This window comes from Leptonotus elevatus, chromosome 16, assembly GCF_054856555.1.
Source record: "Leptonotus elevatus isolate MCC_2025b chromosome 16, RoL_Lele_1.0, whole genome shotgun sequence".
Classification (NCBI taxonomy): domain Eukaryota; kingdom Metazoa; phylum Chordata; class Actinopteri; order Syngnathiformes; family Syngnathidae; genus Leptonotus; species Leptonotus elevatus.
Window position 1 is genome coordinate 8,654,501 of NC_141254.1, and position 19,322 is coordinate 8,673,822.

The 19,322-nt window shown below is 39.4% G+C and overlaps 1 protein-coding gene across 4 annotated transcripts in view; it reads left to right on the forward strand.

Annotated features, from left to right (window-relative positions):
- The window catches only part of LOC147160610 (glucocorticoid receptor-like), a 61,714-nt gene that overhangs the window by 35,308 nt on the left and 7,084 nt on the right, over positions 1–19,322 (forward strand). For 3 of the 4 annotated variants that reach the window (XM_086057689.1, XM_086057688.1, XM_086057686.1), the window contains exons 3-9: positions 5,734–5,906; positions 8,214–8,240; positions 9,291–9,407; positions 12,832–13,104; positions 15,976–16,120; positions 16,786–16,916; positions 19,116–19,273. In XM_086057689.1, the coding sequence (XP_085913815.1) occupies positions 5,734–5,906; positions 8,214–8,240; positions 9,291–9,407; positions 12,832–13,104; positions 15,976–16,120; positions 16,786–16,916; positions 19,116–19,273 (1,024 nt within the window). The remainder of the gene's footprint in view (positions 1–5,733; positions 5,907–8,213; positions 8,241–9,290; positions 9,408–12,831; positions 13,105–15,975; positions 16,121–16,785; positions 16,917–19,115; positions 19,274–19,322) is intronic. The other variant, XM_086057690.1, reaches the window with a different exon arrangement.

A 19,322-nucleotide genomic window follows, 5' to 3' on the forward strand; every position in this document is an offset into this window, starting at 1 on the left:
CATGTGCACAAAGAAAGTACTAAGACAGGTCCATTAATAGCCTAACAAAAACTTTGGTGTTGTCATCATGCCGTGAAAAGTTCTCCGGGGTTGTCATGGCAGCCCGCCGTTGGCCACTTCACCTTTTTACAAAGCCGGCGAGGTTAATTTGAGGCAACATGAGCACATATTGCTGCTCTAATGAGTCGGCATATCTGCAGAATGCGTTACCCGCTACGCTGCGTGAGTGCTTCCCAATAATGGCTAAGGTGCCGCGTCACGGGAGGACAAAAGGAGGAAAAGATGGATGACGCCGAATGATCATTGGAATGACAGCGGCGGGTACTCGGATGAGAGGGACGCTCGGGGGTCGGGACCATCGTACGATCACATGAAGGCCCTCTGAAACAAGGGAAGCTTTATCTCAATGCCCTTCCACTCTGAACTCAACGTTGCGCGCGCACACACACACACACACGCAGGAAAAAAAACAAGCAATCCGAGTGTGCTTGTCTCCGTGTAGGTGAGTTGGATAATCCCATGAATCGCCTGACCTCCTCCATGCACGCCGCTGCCGATTGGCTGAAAGCCTATACACTAAGAGAAGGAGTGGGAGGAGGGAGCGGCGCGCTAATATTATTATGTAACCCTGGCAGATGGGGTGATGGTGGGACGGAGACTGTTGTGATGCACAAAGAGGAAGTGAGAGGAGGCCAAGGAATGAAGAGCTTGAAAAAAAAAAAGGGGGGGGGGAAGTACAGTAAAAGAGTGAAATGAGTTTCCGTGCGGTGTGCTGTTGCATTTTCGATCGAGGGACCTCTGACACTTTCATACTCACACGCATTGTGTTGCAACCGAGTCGTAATAAATAGAGGAAACGCCATGATCGCTTTCACTTCCTGTCACATATCCTGATTAGAACGACATCTGTGCTTGTCATCAAGGCGATTCGTTGCATCCATTTTCTTTCAACCACAAGCCCAATGATTGAACTTGGATTTCGTGGACTATCCCGATTTAAATTTCCCTTCACGACGATAACCTTGTCGAGCATTCAAGTAAGCACTTCTTAAAGAAGCTAACACTGTTAGCTAATGCGGGCATTTCTGATAATTCCGCAATTCCTTACACGGTGAGACCAAACAACCTTTTGTATAGCTTTTACCTGTGACTATCATACAAATCTCTCATCAAATCAGGCTGAAAAGTTGTTGTCCGCTTCCAACCATAACATGATGGAAACTACATTATCAGTTCCAAGTGGAGGCTAGCCAAGACCACAATGCTTTGTAGTGAGTGCTTCCGAGCAACAGGGCAAACAAAAGGCTTAACTACATCAAAATAGGCCATATCGCCGAAATGATTGATGATATTGACCGATTATGTCCGATTTCTCTTCATATCACACTTTTGCCTCTGCAGGCAGATTGTTATAGTAGCGAAACAACATTTCATCACATTTTGAAATCAAAATTATCTTCACAAATCAAATTACAATGATCCAAAATCCAATGTTTTTCAACCAGCGGGGAGCTAGGGAGAGTAGGGCCGCCATTTTGACTTGTGACGTAAGCTCGGAATTGTCCCCAAGTTACATTTTAACATTTGATGTACATAAAATCACCATGTAACATTACACATCTTTTTAAATGACAGACATGGCAGCTAGCCAGTTGGCTAACATGAGGATCGAAGGTAGCAGTACATCTTCATTCCTTTGTTGCATGAGGCAAAAAACTGACGCGGAATGGAATGAAATGCAACACATTTGAATTCTGTCACACCAACTGGAATGTCCAACAAACCGAAATAAATCAGAAAGGGGAGCAAAACTTCAGCTAAGTTATCCACATGACTTTAGAAAAGAGCACAAATTTCACAAAATATGCTTTTGGGTAATCAAACTTAAAATATGTCCAACCCGTTTGTATGAGTTAACATTTGGGGCATCAAAGTTTAAGTCTTGCCAGACATCTTATTTTTTTTTTATAACGAGACTGTTTTATATCAGCGTTGTTTACTTGAATGTCCCACGCTCTCTTTCTGACTTCATCTAGCTAGCATATACTGTAGCTTTCATTCCAAAGCCCAAGTGGCAAACGTTGTCTTTGCACAGCCTCTCCATTGATGCAGAAAGAGAGTAAACAAGGTGCAGTCTGCCAGCATGTACACTGTTATGTTTGTCGTGTGCTGTCAAATCCATATCGCGCTTCACATGCACGTGTGCACACAGGGCAAATCCCTCTTGGGGATTTCTTCTACTTTGTTATGAAGTAATTCATTCAAAATAAACATTGTAACGCTAAACACACATAAAGCTGAATTGATTAATTTTGACAACTCTAATGGCAACGTTAACGCCTCAAATGCCACAATTTGCCTGGACAGAATGTCGAAGCATAGTGGTGTAGTAGTTAACATGTCTGCTCCACAGTTGAGAATCGAATCTTATCAATATGTGGCGACCGACTCTTGATTTTCTTCCGTTGAGGTATTTATGGACTTTGTATTTTTTGCGTGGTGCCTTTTTGCCGCATTTCAGGACACTGCTGCTGATACAGTTAGATAAAAATGTGGCTTCATGTTTATGTTTACAGTATATCTACTAATTAGCTCTGTAGTTTTTGTGTTGCTCGTATCATTCATGACAAGCGACTTCTGTTGTTTTTAGTAGCAATAGACGATATATTTTTTTGAGGGCCAATTATTAGTCAAGGAGGCCGAAATACCAATCTTGACTTTGTGGTAATGTCTTAAAGCATTCATGCTAATTGAAAAAATGTTCATACTTTTCAAAATGCATATATATTTTTTTAAATCTTAGACAAATGCTTCATTTTAAATTTAAAAAAAAAAAATTCAGGAAGCTTCCAAGGTTATCAGTACGTCTTAAAAAATGGAATAAATAAAAAAAATAATGGAAACTTAAAGAAGTAAATGCCATAGCTGTTTTTTCCAAAATACCTTAAATCTTTCACATTTATATGTTTTAATGTCGAACAAAAGATTAAGAAGGTTCCCAGGGTCAGCAGCATCTCTTATAAAAATAACTGAACATTTAAATAAATAGTTTTCTGAGAAAAATGGTTTTAGCTTTACCTTTTATTGTCCGTCAGAATTAGATATTTTGATATCCGTCAAAAGGCCCAATATCGGTGCCGATAGTCGGCCTATCCCTAGTTTTATGGTGTGTTTGTGCTGCTATTACATGCACATGAAAATACATAGTGGATTTGCGTTTATTGTTGTAGCATCTTCCCACCAGCAAACTCCCACCCTGATTGCCGGTCTGCGGTTCTTGGGGACTTGTATAAACTGGTCCGTGGTGGAAAAAAATTACTCATGTTATTTTCTCGACTGTAACTCATTGGACTTGTCAGTGAACACCTGAATCATGACGAGATCCGGTAAATGAGTAATGCAATTATTGGGACACCCTGTTGTTTTGTGTGCCCTTCCAAGTCATGGTGAACCGTCGCCAATCCCAGCTGACTTGTGGCAGAGTACACTTTGGACTGCTCACCAGTCACTCAGAGGGCAGTTATAGTGCGGCGTTAAGAAAACAAACAAACACCATGTCTATTAATTAATGCCATACTTGCGCACGTGTCCATGCCAGAACCTTCCAATGCAACACGGTGTTCCTGGATGCATCCAAAGTTCTTATACTGTAAAGAAATAAGTGGACAATTGTTCCACGTTGTGGTTAACTTGACATGCTTTTTTGAATCCCTCTTATGCAAGGAAGAGGTCACACTCTTCATTCCAAACTTGCGGCATGAGCACAGCCAGCCCCCGTCATCTGTTTACAGCAGTTGTATATTGTCACATTCTTGGCAACGCAACCGTCGACTGGCTGCGTGTGCTTAGAGTGATCCGGCGGGCAAGTTGGCTGCTAAGTAAGCCACACTTAACCTTCTTAACTGGGCCTGCTCCAAGGAGCAACACTTGGCCGCCCTCTTTAGCCGCCGTCCGGTTTACGTAAGCCAAGGCCGTCCTTCCGAGTCGGCGTGAGGCGCTGGCCAGTGTCGCCGCGGTGATTGAATATTCATGTGCGCTAGCGCTTTGTACATGAATAATGAAAATGAGCCAGTCACTGGGGACAAGCTGCAGTGTATGTGCTGTATCAGTATCAGGGCACACGTGTAAAATCATCATCAAGCTCCACAACGTACAGAACATTCTCATTACAGTTCAGAAATTGCTTTCAGGGTTAGCATAGCGATGAATGCTTGACGTTGACAAAATGCATACCTTCAACCCTGACATTCTTTTTCAGCGTATGCTGGCACTTTGCCTGTAAATTGGGATAGCGGCAAACGTTTGTGCGCTAATTTTGGAGGCTTTGCAGGAGATTTAGCTAGCGTCAGCGGCTATGCTTTTTAACAATGTAGCAGATTTTTCAAGTGATGAAGAAAAAAAAATTCTAATTTGTCTTGATACGTCTTATGAACCACTTCAAGAGAAAGTCGACCCCAAATTATTTTTTTACTCAGCATTCTGATGAATGTTGCCTTTGTGGAATATGAATGACGCAGCAAAATGCACCCGCTGCCATTTTGTCATTTGCTGTCAACTGAAAATGACACACCGATCTGAATATATGGATAGGACTGGATAGCCCATAGCCCATACACGCCAGTGCAGGGCGGCCATCTTGCTCCTGCCATCTAGCGAGCAGACTACTGTATAAACAGAGGCAGTTAGTATAGGACCGGGAAGGGGTTTGTGGCGGGGTGGTCACTATTTTTTTAATAGGTTAAAAAATAAAAATAAATAAACAAGTCGATGGTATGTGCTGCTTTGAACACCCCCTTTTTCTTTTATCACTCAGTTCCTTAGATCCCAATATTAGATTTGGCAGAGGCATCTTTTGTTGAATTACAGGTATATTTTTTTATAAAAAATATACAAATTTCCTCCTGTAAACATCATTGAGTATATGATTTATACACGTGTTTAAGGCAAGTTGTAAAATGTCTGAAGTCTTTTTTTGTTAATGTTTAACAAATCATAAATCATGCTGTTTCTACTGTACTGTCTCACATGTTCTCCAATTTCGATACTGTAAATGTGTAGGGATCGTATGTTGAGAAGTGTTTCTTGGGAGGAGCAATATGGCGGCCTCGCAGCTTCAAAAGTCTTGGCCTATCAGCTGTTCAGTCATATATTCAGATCAGTGAAACGACATCACAGTTGCTCAGCTAACGACCAATCGGGGCTCAGCTGTTTTCTGAAGCCTTATACTGTATCGCTAACCTCCTAACTAATTGTTTGGCATTAGTACGTTTTATTTTGGCACAAAGCACTCGACGGTGCAACGGTTATCAGGAAATAAAAATGCGAGGAACATTTTTCCATTGAACAATGAAACTAATCGGTTGCTTTTCCCTCTCAATTCTGTGTAATAGTGAAGACATAAACATGCCGCGAAATCATTGCGCTTCTTTCATATGAATTCACTTTGGATGTTCCTGTTGGTGCGCTCGTTCTAAGGTTGTTAAAGCTAGAGATGTGAATGATATTTTCAGTTTTGACCTTAGCTTTTTTTTTGTCAAAGACAAGCTCAATATGAGCAACTGCAGCACGGTGAACATGTTTATTGGCCTTCCGTTCACGTTTAGCCAAAGTGCCATGTCTCCTAGCAACAACGCCATAACATCTCCACTAGCCGCTCTCCCAAGATGTCACACATACTTGCACGCAACATCAATCTGTTTTCTCAAGTCTTCTCTTCCTCTGTCTGCTTTGTAGCCCGACAGCCCGACTAGGAGGAGAGTCCAGCGGCTGCGTGGCGCCGGGTCAACCCAAAGCCAACGGGCAGGCCCACAAAGTGTGTCTGGTGTGTTCGGACGAAGCCTCGGGATGCCACTACGGGGTGGTGACGTGCGGCAGCTGCAAGGTTTTCTTCAAGAGGGCCGTGGAAGGTTGGTCTGCTGCTGCATTCAAAACTGCACACTCGCGCCTCCTTTCCAAGACGCGCTGCAGTTGAGCTTTCTTGGAGTTTGTTGAATCATTGATCAGGGAAATTGATTTCTTCAACAAGCAGCGCAAAAGTGTATTTAGTGTCTGGCCGACTGAACTGTCCCGCCTGGTGGAAACGTGGCTTGAGTTGAGCGTGTCGTCGTCTCCGAGGGCGAAGGGATGCAGCCTTGGACATGTTAACTAACGAGGCTTAAAGTGGAAGTCAACGTTTCTTGACAATAATATGGGAGCTCAGCAGTCTAAACATGACATTCTGATTAACTCATTCACTGCCATTGACAGCTATAAACGTCAAAAATTCATTTGAACTATTTTTATTTATTTTTATTAAAAAAAAATGTTTTCCATTTTTGTTAAGAGTATGAAAACCTAGAACTTTTAGAATATAATTTTTGGTACATTTAGAACAGATACAAAATTTGGGATTAATCGTGAGTTAACTAGTGAAGTCATGCGATTAATTCCGATTACAAATTTGCCCCTGATGCCCCTAATTTTTAATACTCTTTTCTTTAAAAAAAAAATATATATATATATGTATTTTTTTTTATTTTAAATAATGTTATTTTTTTTTAAAGAAAAGATTATTAAAAATTTGGGGCATCAGGGGCAAATTTTTAAACATAATTAATCGCATGATTTAACTAATTAACTCACGATTAATCACAAATTTTATATCTGTTCTAATACAAAAAAAATCTGTTTTCATACTTTTGTTAACAAAAGTGGGAAAAAATTGTTCAAATGAATTTTTGACGTCTATAGCCGTCAATGGTTATTATTGTTAAATTGTTGACATTTTTTACCCTAAGAGTGTAGAAGACGTTTGGGGGGGGTCAATTGACTGATCCAGGTTCAGACTTGCCCTTGATCGGCTTGCTTGTTTGTTTTGTTTCTCTATTCCAAGCCAATGTGACAGCAGTGGAATATGAATTATGAAGTAAATTCCAGCCATTTTTATCCATCTTAGGGGGCGGCCATTTTGCCACTTGCTGTCGACTCAAGATGACACGGCTCAGGCTACGACCAATCACAGCTCACCTGTTTTCTGAAGCTGCGCTGTGATGGGTTGTTACCGGAGACCTGAGCAACTGTGATGTAATTTTCAGTCGACAACAAGTGGCAAAATGGCCGCCCCTTGAGATGGATAAAAACGGCTGGATTGTGCTGCTTAACTCATATTCCACTAACACAATATTAACCAGAATACTATATTTAGACCAGTGGGGCTGCACAGAACATATTTTTGTCAAAAACATTTGGGGGGGGGGTTGACTTCCCCTTTAAGCGGGATATTCACATCACTTCTAAACATCCTAACCACTTTTTTACGATTTCACACATGATAAGTAAAAAAGTCGGCAAGTATGATGTAAGAAGAACATTTCGGCTTTTATAGTAGGTGGTGTACTTGTGATGATATAGCTCCACCCACAATCTAATGTCGCCAAGTAGTAGTACTGAGATGTGCCTGTAAGAGGCAGTGTGGCCCCACAGAGCATCTACACTAGCACTTTTTTCCACATCCATACCAATGCGAGTATTAGCTCTTGAGTAGCCTACTTTTGCTACATAAAATTTCCCCCCCAAACGACAGATCATTTTAAAGCAATTTAGCATTTTTCCTTAACATTGCATGAAATGAATGCCAATTTGCTAGTTGCTGATTGTGAACATCCACAAGTGTGCGGCCGATGTTGGTATCATCCGCCAGTGCGAGTACTGATACCTTAAAATAGGCCGAAGATTGGCTTTCTTGCTTTTAATACTGACATTTTCAATTAACAAAGAACTTTTTCCCCTCTGGCTGTTCTGGTCTCAGCAGCAGTAAATAGTTGAATAAATCCGGTTGAAGCAGGATCTTGTTTTTGGATTATTTACTGAGCCACAGTATGAAACTTTAACACAAAATGTTACAAAATATAGGATGCAATTCACCTAGAACAATTTTGACCGTTTTTTTCCCCCTGAAAGTAGTACGGCCACTAAAGGACTCTTGAAAATCGGTGACTGCTATTGACAGCCTTCATGGGGACCCGAATTCTAATCTAAGGCTAATTCCGAATTTTATCGAAATATGTGTTCACCACATGACCAAGCTTGACCAAATCAAAAATATTTTTTGATGGGCCTGAAATGCTGTTCGGTGTTGTTACATCATTATTATTTTTGTTGTTTTTCTCCCCCCCCCCCTTCGTCAAACAACCACCTGCCCTCAACATTTCCCGGACGTTTTCTCATTGGCGAAGGATGGCGAGCACGACAAAAGAGCGATGGTAAATAAACGCAACATTTAATCGTAATAATGGTCGTGGCCATGATGATGATGATGATGATGATGATGATGATGATGATCATCATCATGATCTCCCTTATGCTTGGTTGCGAACACACTTGGCCACGTCTCCTGGCATTGCATGAAAATGTTGATTCAGCCCTTTTGCTGATGAAGCATTTTATGGCTACTGCCGGGATTTGCATCAGAATGCATCCCCGTGTTTAGCTAATTGTATGTTCAACGCCTACGTATCTGCTTGCTGAAGTTGATTTGTGTATCTAATTGAGATGGAATTCATTGTATAGCATATTCATCATGCCCTCCATATAGTGTTTGCTGATCTCTAAACAAATCACATGACTCTTGTACTACTGTCAAGTCATAATGACTGTTAACACAAATATTTTTATTGTAGACCTTTAATGAAGAAACTGATTACTATACTCCTGAGAAATTTGCATAATCTGCAGAGGAATTTAGTAGTCTACTTTCTGTCACCAAATTGTCAGGTGCGCCTCATCCCGCTGGAACGCTCAGCCAGGTGTAGTGTGGTCTGCCAATTTCCAAATTCACGAAAATTAAAATAAAGATGCGGCGATGGCACGTGCGCATGTCTCTAAAAATGGGCACCAATCTGTTCTTGCTGTGGGTTTTTATGACTATCGTTCATAGGTTTGTAGGCTGTTTAATTATTTTCACAATTTGGACCATTTGCAAGCAGTTTTTAGCAGTTGCGGGCAGACAGCTCGTCACCCCGTCTGTTCACTGTAAATGGACTTGCATGCAAATGTGTTCATCCTGTAAATTCCACACCTTATGCTAAACAGCGTTTTGTGGTGAATTTAATTCATGTTTTGTAAAGGGAGAGGGCGCGTCCGTGTTCCTCCACTTTAAAACTTGGTGTGTGTTATTTTTGTCATGTTCAGACTTGACGAGACGTCACAGAGCTTAATTCCTCTAATTCTTTTGCTTTTACATGCTAATGTTGACTAATCGCGACGTCTTTCTTTTTGTCCCCCTCCCCCACAACCCCTCCCCCCACACACAGGCCAGCACAACTACCTGTGCGCTGGGAGGAACGATTGCATCATCGATAAGATCCGCCGCAAAAACTGTCCGGCCTGCCGCTTCCGCAAATGCCTTCAGGCTGGAATGAATTTGGAAGGTAACATTTTTTTCATTTCTCTTTTTAATTTCAATGTTATTAATGTAATTCACAATGACATTTTATTATCACCACAGCAACAATTAATAATAATGTGTGAAGCAATTTATTTCCCTTTTAAAATGGTTAATGCACTTCTTTTTTTTTTTTAAATTGAAACATTTAACACTTATCTGGAAAAACAACTTATTTAGCTGCTTGTATAAAAATACGGTAGGTCTGATGAGTGCCTGCTCAGCCTTCAATTTTGAAATTGAACAAGCAATTGGGAGCTGCCTATTTCTGAAAATGTGTTAGCAAGTCGTTTAAATTTAGCTTGTAGGTTGCAGTCCTAATTAAAACAATACAATTTCTTTAGGCGGGATTTGGCCTACACAGCCACCCTTTTTTTTCTTTTTCTTTTTTCTTTTTTTTGTAAGTGGCCACATCAACATGGAAATGTTTAGCAGAAGTTTAATGTTATTGGATGTAATTGGCGTTAGTTTCTACACATAAAACACAGTCGATTGTGTCCTCGCTTTAGGGTGGAGTTCTGTTCTTATGGCGATGACGTCACCCAAATTTGAACGTCAGTCGGAACATGCTGCAGCGTTCCAGTCGATTCAGTAATGAAGCCGCATATGTAACAATATATGTATTTTTAAATGATGCTAAAAACAAAAAAAGGCTAAGAATAATAACAATGAGGGGGTGACATTTTTTTTTGGGGGGGGGGGGAGTCTTTCATTTAATGTGAAAGCGAATGTTACAATAGTCAAAATTTGACAAAATGTGATAAAAGTCGATACTCGACAAGCATGTTTGGAAGCTGCAATAATAAAGTCATGAAAACACTTTTAGGCATAAATATAAAATGGCCAAATGTCAAATGACCCTCTTTTGCTTGTGTAATCCACCCTATAGCTAAGATAGCTAGTTAGCTAGCTAGCTGGTTTTCCGAAGTTGACTCGTGGCCTTCGTTGTGTTGCCGTGCGTGGTAGCATGAGTGATTTGCCGGCAACAAGCTAACAACTTTTAGGCATAAATATAAAATAGTCAAATGTCAAATGACCTCCTTTTGCTGTGTAATCTACCCTATAGCTAAGTTAGCTAGTTAGCTAGCTGGTCCATTCTGCCACTTTGAAGGTGGCCCTTGAAGTTGAATTGCTGTTTCTTGGCTTTCTTTGACTCAGAGATGTGTTATTAGGCAATATTATGCAAATATGGTCTAATACCTTTTGGGAGGCCGCTGTGACCGCACAGACTGTTGTCCAAACACATTTTGCACTTTGGTAACATGATCGGGCGCACCTCAACCTCCATTCAGCGTGTTCACGCACCACCTCCTGCAAAGCGGCGGTAACAAGACCCGGCTGAATCCAAAATAACCGTGAGAGATAACACGGCTCCTGTTTGAGGACCCGTAAAGCAACCGAGGGCAGATGACGAATTAACTGAACTGATTGAGGGCCAGAGCGGACCGCCTCAGTCCACTTATGCTGAACCGCTAAAGCTCACCAATCAGTATTTTAAATGAGGCCATTTTGTTGCCTTTAAAAAAAAAAAAAAAAAAAAAAAATGAAGGCTGTTTCATCATTGATGTGATTGATTTGAAATTGTGCTGTAGAGTGGCTGGATGTACAATGAAGCTGATAAAGAGCAATTTTTACAAGTCTGTCATGTTGTTGACCTGATGTTCCATCGGGACTTGCGACGTCGTCATTGCAGTGTCTGTGTGAGGGATTTGATGGACATCATATCGCTCTTGCAATATTAGTTGCCATAGAAACCATGCAAGAGGAGAGGGACTACAAATAGGGAGATAGCGAGGCAGTACGGGGAACTAAATGTGTCTTCGGTATACTGTTTATGTGCCCATTAAGCCCCCATTAAGCCCCACCCGTCCAAGTCTTTGTGGACTCTTGCTTGTTATTATCCGACATCATCTTTGATACGTACGTGCGCACGTGCCTTCAATCTTCAGCTGCCTTCATCCTGGACTGCCACAGCAGTTTTGATGCTCTGTCCTTCAGCTGAGACATGTGCACCCCTAATATACATATCAATTAGCAAATTAATGGATTTATTTCTTATTTTTTAAACTGTTCAAATTGTCTGAATTTCAGCTTCTCGCCAGTAAATTTGTGTCGTCCTCCATGAATGAGTCTTTTTTACTTTGGAATATAATGAACAACATTTTTGCCATTATTATTAGCTACATTTTCTGATATGTTCTTGAGCAAACCAGTAACTGAGTCCTACATAATTTGTGTTTGTCCATTTTCTACGCTGTCAATTTTAAATAATGTCTTGTTTTTGACAAATGGGACGGAAATTAGAACGTCTTTTTAATCCGTTTCATCCTTTAATTGACAGATTAATTGATTATTGAACTAATTGTTAGTTGACTTGCAGCCCTAACACCTTTTTCACAAACTCTATGTATTGGTAATAGTGATAGACCGTTATGGTATTTTCAAGGCCACTGATTATTAGTAGTAAATAGTGTTGTTCCGATACAGCAGAGGCCCCGATAAGTAGAAGTAACATGCCGATACCATTAATTCGGATGCTAATATAGGACTTTGGATGCAGCATCTTGTGTCTTGCTCGTGCACAACAGTCACTGATGTATGACATGTTCACTGCATGCCGAGCCAAGATATCATATTGGCCCTTGAATGCTCTAAACCAATTGCAGGATAGCTTTTTCATGTTGAGAAAAAAAAAACTTAGGTATCAGCATCGGCCGATACTGCAAAGCTGGGTATCGAATCGGTTTCGGGGGCCAAAAAACTGTATCGGAACAACACTAGTAGTTAAAGAGACAATATTTCAAGCCGATATTCATTTGCAGCGAAAGAGAAAATATTAGCGTCAAAATAACAATACAAATAAAAAAAAGTTTCTTTTAATTTTAAACGTATACAAAATTGACAGCTTTGTTTAAAAAATTTAACAAAAATTGTAGAGCTTCGAGGTTCATTAGCATGTGTTAAGCTAAATTAAAAACTGTGCAATTAAGTAGTAAAGAAAGTTAAGTTAGTTATCTGTAAAGAAAGTTTTCAAAAATTTCAAAATTATTTCTTAATTTATCATATATATATTTTTATTTTTAAAAATAAAAAAAGTTGGGTTTTCCCAGTCAAGTAGAAATTTAAAGAACTCCATAACTTAAAGTACCTTGTATCTCACAGAGCGACAAACGCATGCGTTTGTAAAACGTTTCAAAAGATCTTGACAGAAAGTGAAAATTTGTCTGAATATGTTCGAAACTGTGAACATCTTACAAGTCATGATGAAAACCCGAAATTTGCTACGTTCGCAAGCATTCACCGCTCCGTGAGATACCGGCTTTATCGGCCTTCCGATTCGTAAAAAGACCGATCAACTTGTTTCTGGTGAAATGAAGTGATAGTGATCCCATCTTGTCATGTCCGAGCAGCGAGGAAGAAAAAGAAGCTGCAGAGGAGAGCGGGAGAGAGAATGAGAGCGACGGCCGAGCCGGCCCCCGCCATGCCGGTGGCGGTCATCCCCGCCTGCATGCCCCAGCTGATGCCCGCCATGCTGTCGGTGCTCAAGGCCATCGAGCCCGAGATCATCTATTCGGGCTACGACGGCACGCTGCCCGACACGTCCTCGCGCCTCATGAGCACGCTCAACAAGCTCGGCGGCCAGCAGGTCATCTCTGCCGTCAAGTGGGCCAAGTCGCTGCCAGGTAAGCCAGCCTGCGCTCGCCCCACCCTCCGTCTGTTTTCTCATTCACACCCACCGAGTAGAAAGAGAAGAAACAAACTGAAAAAATTATTTCCCAGCATGTACGTCATCAAGCAATATCTGTTGCCTTCATTTAAGCTTTTTGTTCATTCATTTTCAAAAAAGCGATAAGTATTTCATCAACGGTGTGATCTTAAACATAAGAATGGACCCTTTTTATATTATTATTAAAATCAAGTTTAACATTAATTTACTGTAAATACATTTTTTAAAACCAACAAAAACTTTTCTTCTTTAAATTTAACTGTATTATAAAGTATTTTTTTTCATCCATTTAGCTCATTAACTTGGTAAATTGATTTTTTGTTAAAAACATTTGAAGATTTAGCATGCATTTGTTTTATTACATGATGGTTGAATGAAATCAGAAATACAACTTATAAAAAATTAAGATGTTTAAATTGATTTATGTAAATAAAATTTAAAAATGAGTACAGTTACAGTATATATACATTTAACATTAGCATTGTATACATTAAGATATTTTATACAATTAGAATGAGAAATTATTTTAGTATTAACTCATTCACTGCCATTGATGGTTATAGATGTCAAAAATCCATTTGAACAATTTTTTAATTAGTTTAAAAAAAAATCCACTTTCATTAACAAGAGTATGAAAACCTAGAATTTTTTTATTGTACATTTAGAACAGATATAACATTTGTGATTAATTGTGAGTTAACTCATGAGTCATGCAATTAATTACAATTTTAATTGCCCGACGCCCCTAATTTTTAACTGTAATTAATCGCATGACTTCACTAGTTAACTCACGATTAATCATAAATTTGATATCTGTTCTAAATGTATAATACAATTTTTTTCTAGATTTTCATACTCTTGTTAACAAAAGTGCAAAAAAAATTTTAACTAATAGAAATAGTTCAAATTAATTTTTTACGTCAATAGCCGTCAATGGTCTTATTGTAAGTACTAAAATATCACATTAAATCGTTTTGTATATACAGTACATGTATGGTATGTACATTCGATTTTTTTTTTTATTCCTTTTAATAAATTCAGGTAATTGGTTCATTAGAGTATATTGAATCAATTATAAAATACTGCAATTAAAATGTGAATTAATATTTTATTATTCAAATGGATTTTTCAAACTCATTACATAAAATTCCTCAAATTGTATTGTGTATATACAGTATAAAATGTACATGTATTGTTTTTTTTACACTTATTTTTATTATACAACTCACCTGTGAGGAGACATGCTAGCATCTAGAAATTGGATGGATGAATGTGGTTGAGTGAAATGCGACAAAGTTTGGCATTCAAGACGATAGCTCATGATGATGAGGAACTTCACATTTGTTCCGAGGCATCATGGGAAACGCAGGAGAGCCATTCATGAGGCCAAGATAAGCTTCCTTTTGTCTAGCGATCATCACAGCTGAATTTTTCAACTGCATTTTTTTGCAGCTGTTCACATCCACAAGAATTGCTCAGAATCAACCTGAGGTCAAACATTTTGACAGCTGAATTTGTCAACTCCCTTTTGTAGCAGCTGTTAAGAACTGTGATTGGAAGCCAAACTATCCTTTGAAACATTAACTGTCTTTAAAACCTGAGGTCACACATTCTGACAACTGAATTTTTCTTCTTAATTTTGCAATCGCTGTTTAACAAACCGCTACCCTTCTAAGAAGCCAAATTCTCCTTTGAAACCTTACTTTAAAAAATGAGGTCACACATTTTGACAGCTGAATTTTTCAACTCCCTTTTGTAGCAGCTGTTAAGCGTGCTTTGAAGTCAAACTAGCCTAGCCTTTGAAACCATAATTGTTTTTAAAACCCGAGGTTACACATTCTGGCAGCTGAATTTTCCAACTCAATTTTGCAACAGCTGTTTAACAATCGCTACACTTCTTAGAAGCCAAATTCCCTTATGAAACCCTACTTTAAAATCCGAGGTCACACATTCTGACAGCTGAATTTTTCAACTGAATTTTGTAACAAGGCTTAAAAATCGTGACTCTCTTGGAATTCAAACTCTCCTTTTGAAGGCCTAGTTTGAAAACATGACAAACTACCAATCACTAATTCTGACAGAGAATCCCCCCCCACCCCACAACTCAATTTTGTAAGAAGTGATAAAAATCCGGACCCTCCCTGGAAGCCCAATTCTCCTTTGAAAGCTGACTTCTGACTCATAAAGCATGTGGATGGCAAGAAAGAGCCAAACGCAAGTAGTGCTTTGGCGTGCGCTGATCATGAGAAAGCAGACACATGACCTGCTTAATCGCTGCAAATATTCTCTTGAGGATTTGCTGCCTTTGATTGCTAATACAGATCCACAATAACCACAGTTCACATTTCCCTCACTTCAAAAAAAGAAGTTGTGATGAAAACGTAACATGAGCTTTTTTTACTTTATTTCCTTGTGGGTGGCACAAATCTCTTCTATTGTGGCGACATTTTGGCTTGTCCACACAGGATAAATGCCAAGATGAACTCCTTCACCATTTTCCCACTGTGTGTGCGTGCGCGCGCGCATGTGTGTGTGTGTGTATTGTCCCAGCTGGCAGTTTGCCACAGCGATAGTGAAGGCCACCTCTTGGTAGGGGCGGCTCTTACATAACACACTTTATAAACGAAATGTGTCCTGAAAGGATTTCTTTTGACACAATAGAGACATATGAATCATTTGTTATATTTATGTTTGTATATATATATATATATATATATATATATATATATATATATAAAAAAAACGTTTTTTATTTATTGTATGTAAAAAAAAAATATTTAAAAAAAGTCAGTTTGTTTTGATTGCATGAGACGTTTGTCCTCGGCAGGCTTCCGTAACCTGCACCTGGACGACCAGATGACGTTGCTGCAGTGCTCGTGGCTCTTCCTGATGTCGTTCAGTCTGGGCTGGAGGTCGTACAAGCAGTGCAACGGCAGCATGCTGTGCTTCGCCCCCGACCTCGTCATCAACCAGTGCGTAATTTTGTCGGCTGCCAGCGCCTCACTTCTCATTTCCGCCGGGTCACATTTGCCTTAAATAAGTCGCAAGCGCAATTATGGGAATGTTGCCATAGCAACCAATACAAAACAAAAGCGACTTTCCCTTGTTGGGATACCAATTTTGTCTGTTTTTATTTTTAACTCATTCACTGCCATTGACAGCTATAGACGTCAAAAATTAATTTGAACTATTTCCATTAGTTTCACAATTTTTTGTGTGAAAGAAAAACATTTATTGTACGTTTAGAACAGATATCAATTTCGTAATTAATTGTGCGTTAACTAGTGAAGTCATGTGATTAATTATAATTAAAACGTTTAATCGCCTGATGGCCCTAATTTAAAAAAAAAGAAAAGATTTGTTGTTGTTTTTTCAAGACGTTTTTTTTTTATTAAGTAGAAAATATACTTTTGTTTTAACCAGAATTTTTAGGGCTGTGGGAAAACCAATTGTGACTTAATCATAGTCCAAAAAAAGCATCTTTTTTAAGACATAAATTATTATTTATTTCATTTTTTGTGGCGGGGTGATGAAAGTGAAAATGTATCCTGCTGTGTTTTCTGCAACTTGGTGAGTTTCAACGCATGATGAGAGAAGAAGCGTGACTGTTCCGTCTTTTGGTGTTGTTGTTGCTCAGAGATCGCATGAAGCTTCCCTTCATGACGGAGCAATGCCAGCAGATGCTGAAGATCTGCACGGAGTTTGTGCGTCTGGAGGTGTCCTACGACGAGTACCTGTGCATGAAAGTTCTGCTGCTGCTCAGCACAGGTAATTATGGCGCGGCGCCACCGCCAACATTACGCTTACAAAGAACACAAACGATAAATGATGAGAGGAAAAGGTGAGATCGAAGTTGCTGGGAATGATTGGCAGGCGACTGGATGCACCGAGAAGGGAGAATGACATTTCGGTGCCGAATCCAAAGCTATTTCCGTGCGCTCCCCGAGGCAGGCCGACAATATCAGGTCACGACTGCTTTGAATCATTTCTCATTGGCTGCCGGGTTAATTCCGTTGGATGCATGACGACTGACTTCACTTGTCGCAAGCTTGATGTGGGACAGGGATCCCCCGCCCCCACTCAAACTCAAAAATAACATTTTAAATGTCCCAAAATCGATTTTTTTATTTAAATTATTTGATGCTGTTCATGTTGTACCCGATTTGGCCACTTAGGGGCAGTGTGGTTCCACGCGGTCTGATAAGCCACATTAGAGACTAGAAGGAAAAAGTCCCGATCAAGTTATTCCAATTAAAAAAATTTTTTTTTGCAGCATTCTTTTGAGTAATAAGTGCCGCAAGTAGCGCGCTAATTAGCATCAGCGAGTCAGACTGGAGTAGATCATTACAATTCCTTGCACATCTATAGATTGAAGCAAAAGTCATTGTCAATCAAATCATTTTGAAGCAAATAACATTCTTAATCGAATCGCAGACCCAAAAATCGGAATCGAATCGTGAGACATTCAAAGATTCCCACCCCTACTAGCTACATAGCTTTAGCAAGCGGGTCTCCTGAGCAACCTACTTTGCCTACACCCTATCAATGATGTTCTTTCTTCCCCATATGTATGTATGTATATGTATATATACTGTATATATATATATATGCACATATGTATACATACTAGTGCTGTCAAAGTTAAAGCGTTAACTGATTAATTAATCACCCCAAATTATCGCATTAATCATGAATTAACGCAGATTAATTGCATTATTAAATTTGACCATAGATAATCCTTTAGCGTGACAGCGGACGGCTACGTTTAAGGTAGCACAGGTTGTGTTTGAGCAATAAACATAATTACAAGAACTTCATAAATGTTTTTGCGTATCACATTTAGAATATTTGTTCATGTCAAAATATTGGGGTCATATTTTTTTTTCATTTTCAATTATGCAAGCAATTAACTGATTAGAAAAAAGAGAAGGATGAGCGTTTACAGTGGATCCAAAAATGTTGAAGACGCCTTCATAACATTAAATGTCAAAAGAATTAACACATAACCGGTGCTCTTCAAATTTGGCGGGGGGGGGGAAATGTTGATAACATTTTTTTTTTTATTAACTCTTTCACTGCCATTGACGCTATAGACGTTAAAAATGCATTTGAACTATTTCTATTAGTTTAACATTGCTAAAAAAAGTATGAAAACCTAGAAAACATTTCTATTGTTAATTTAGAACAGATTAATCGTTAGTTAACTAGTGAAGTCATGTGATTATTTACAATTAAAAAATGTAATCGCCTGACAGGCCTAATTAAAAAATATATATTAAAAATAAGGGCCATTTAATTGTAATTAATCGCGTGATAATTTTATATGTTATAAATGGACAATAAAAAAAAAATCTTGGTTTTTATAAAAAATGAAATGAATTTTTTTTTAAACAAATAGAAATACTTCACATGAATTTTGACGTCTATAGTCGTCAATGGCAGTGAATGAGTTAAGCGATTAATCGTGATTCTAAGATGTGATTATACTGATTGAAAAATGTCATCGTTTGACAGCTCTAATACATATGTATACATAGGCATGTGGCATATTTGGAGTTTGTCCCCACGCGATACTCTGAAACACATTGCAAATCATGTGTCATGCATGCGGGCCGAGCCATATTTGGTACGGTCTGGACTTGTGAAAAGTCCATTTCAGTTGTGCTGAGTGAGCGGCGAGCGTGCTAATCCTCTCCTGTGTTGTGTTCTCATATTGCGAAGGGCCATGTTTTTTTGTTGACTGGCAGCTCATTAGCATAATTGGAGCCAGCTGCAAGGTTCCCATGTGGTGCTGAGGAACTGCTGCAAATAAAAGTTCACATTTGACATACTGGATTTTTTTTGACCACGTTGGAATTTCAAACAAATAAACACTTGCTTTTGAAGATTCCATTTACTGTCGCACGTGATGAAGCTTTTCACCTCCAAATGTGTTTGTTTTGTTTTTGCGCGCGTGTGTGTGTTCAGTGCCGAAAGACGGTCTGAAGAGTCAGGCGGTGTTCGACGAGATCCGCATGACGTACATCAAGGAGCTGGGAAAAGCCATCGTCAAGCGAGAGGAGAACACCAGCCAGAACTGGCAACGCTTCTACCAGCTCACCAAGCTACTGGACGCCATGCAGGGGGTGAGCAAGCACGCGCGCGCGCCGTTTAGACAAACGACAAACACATTCG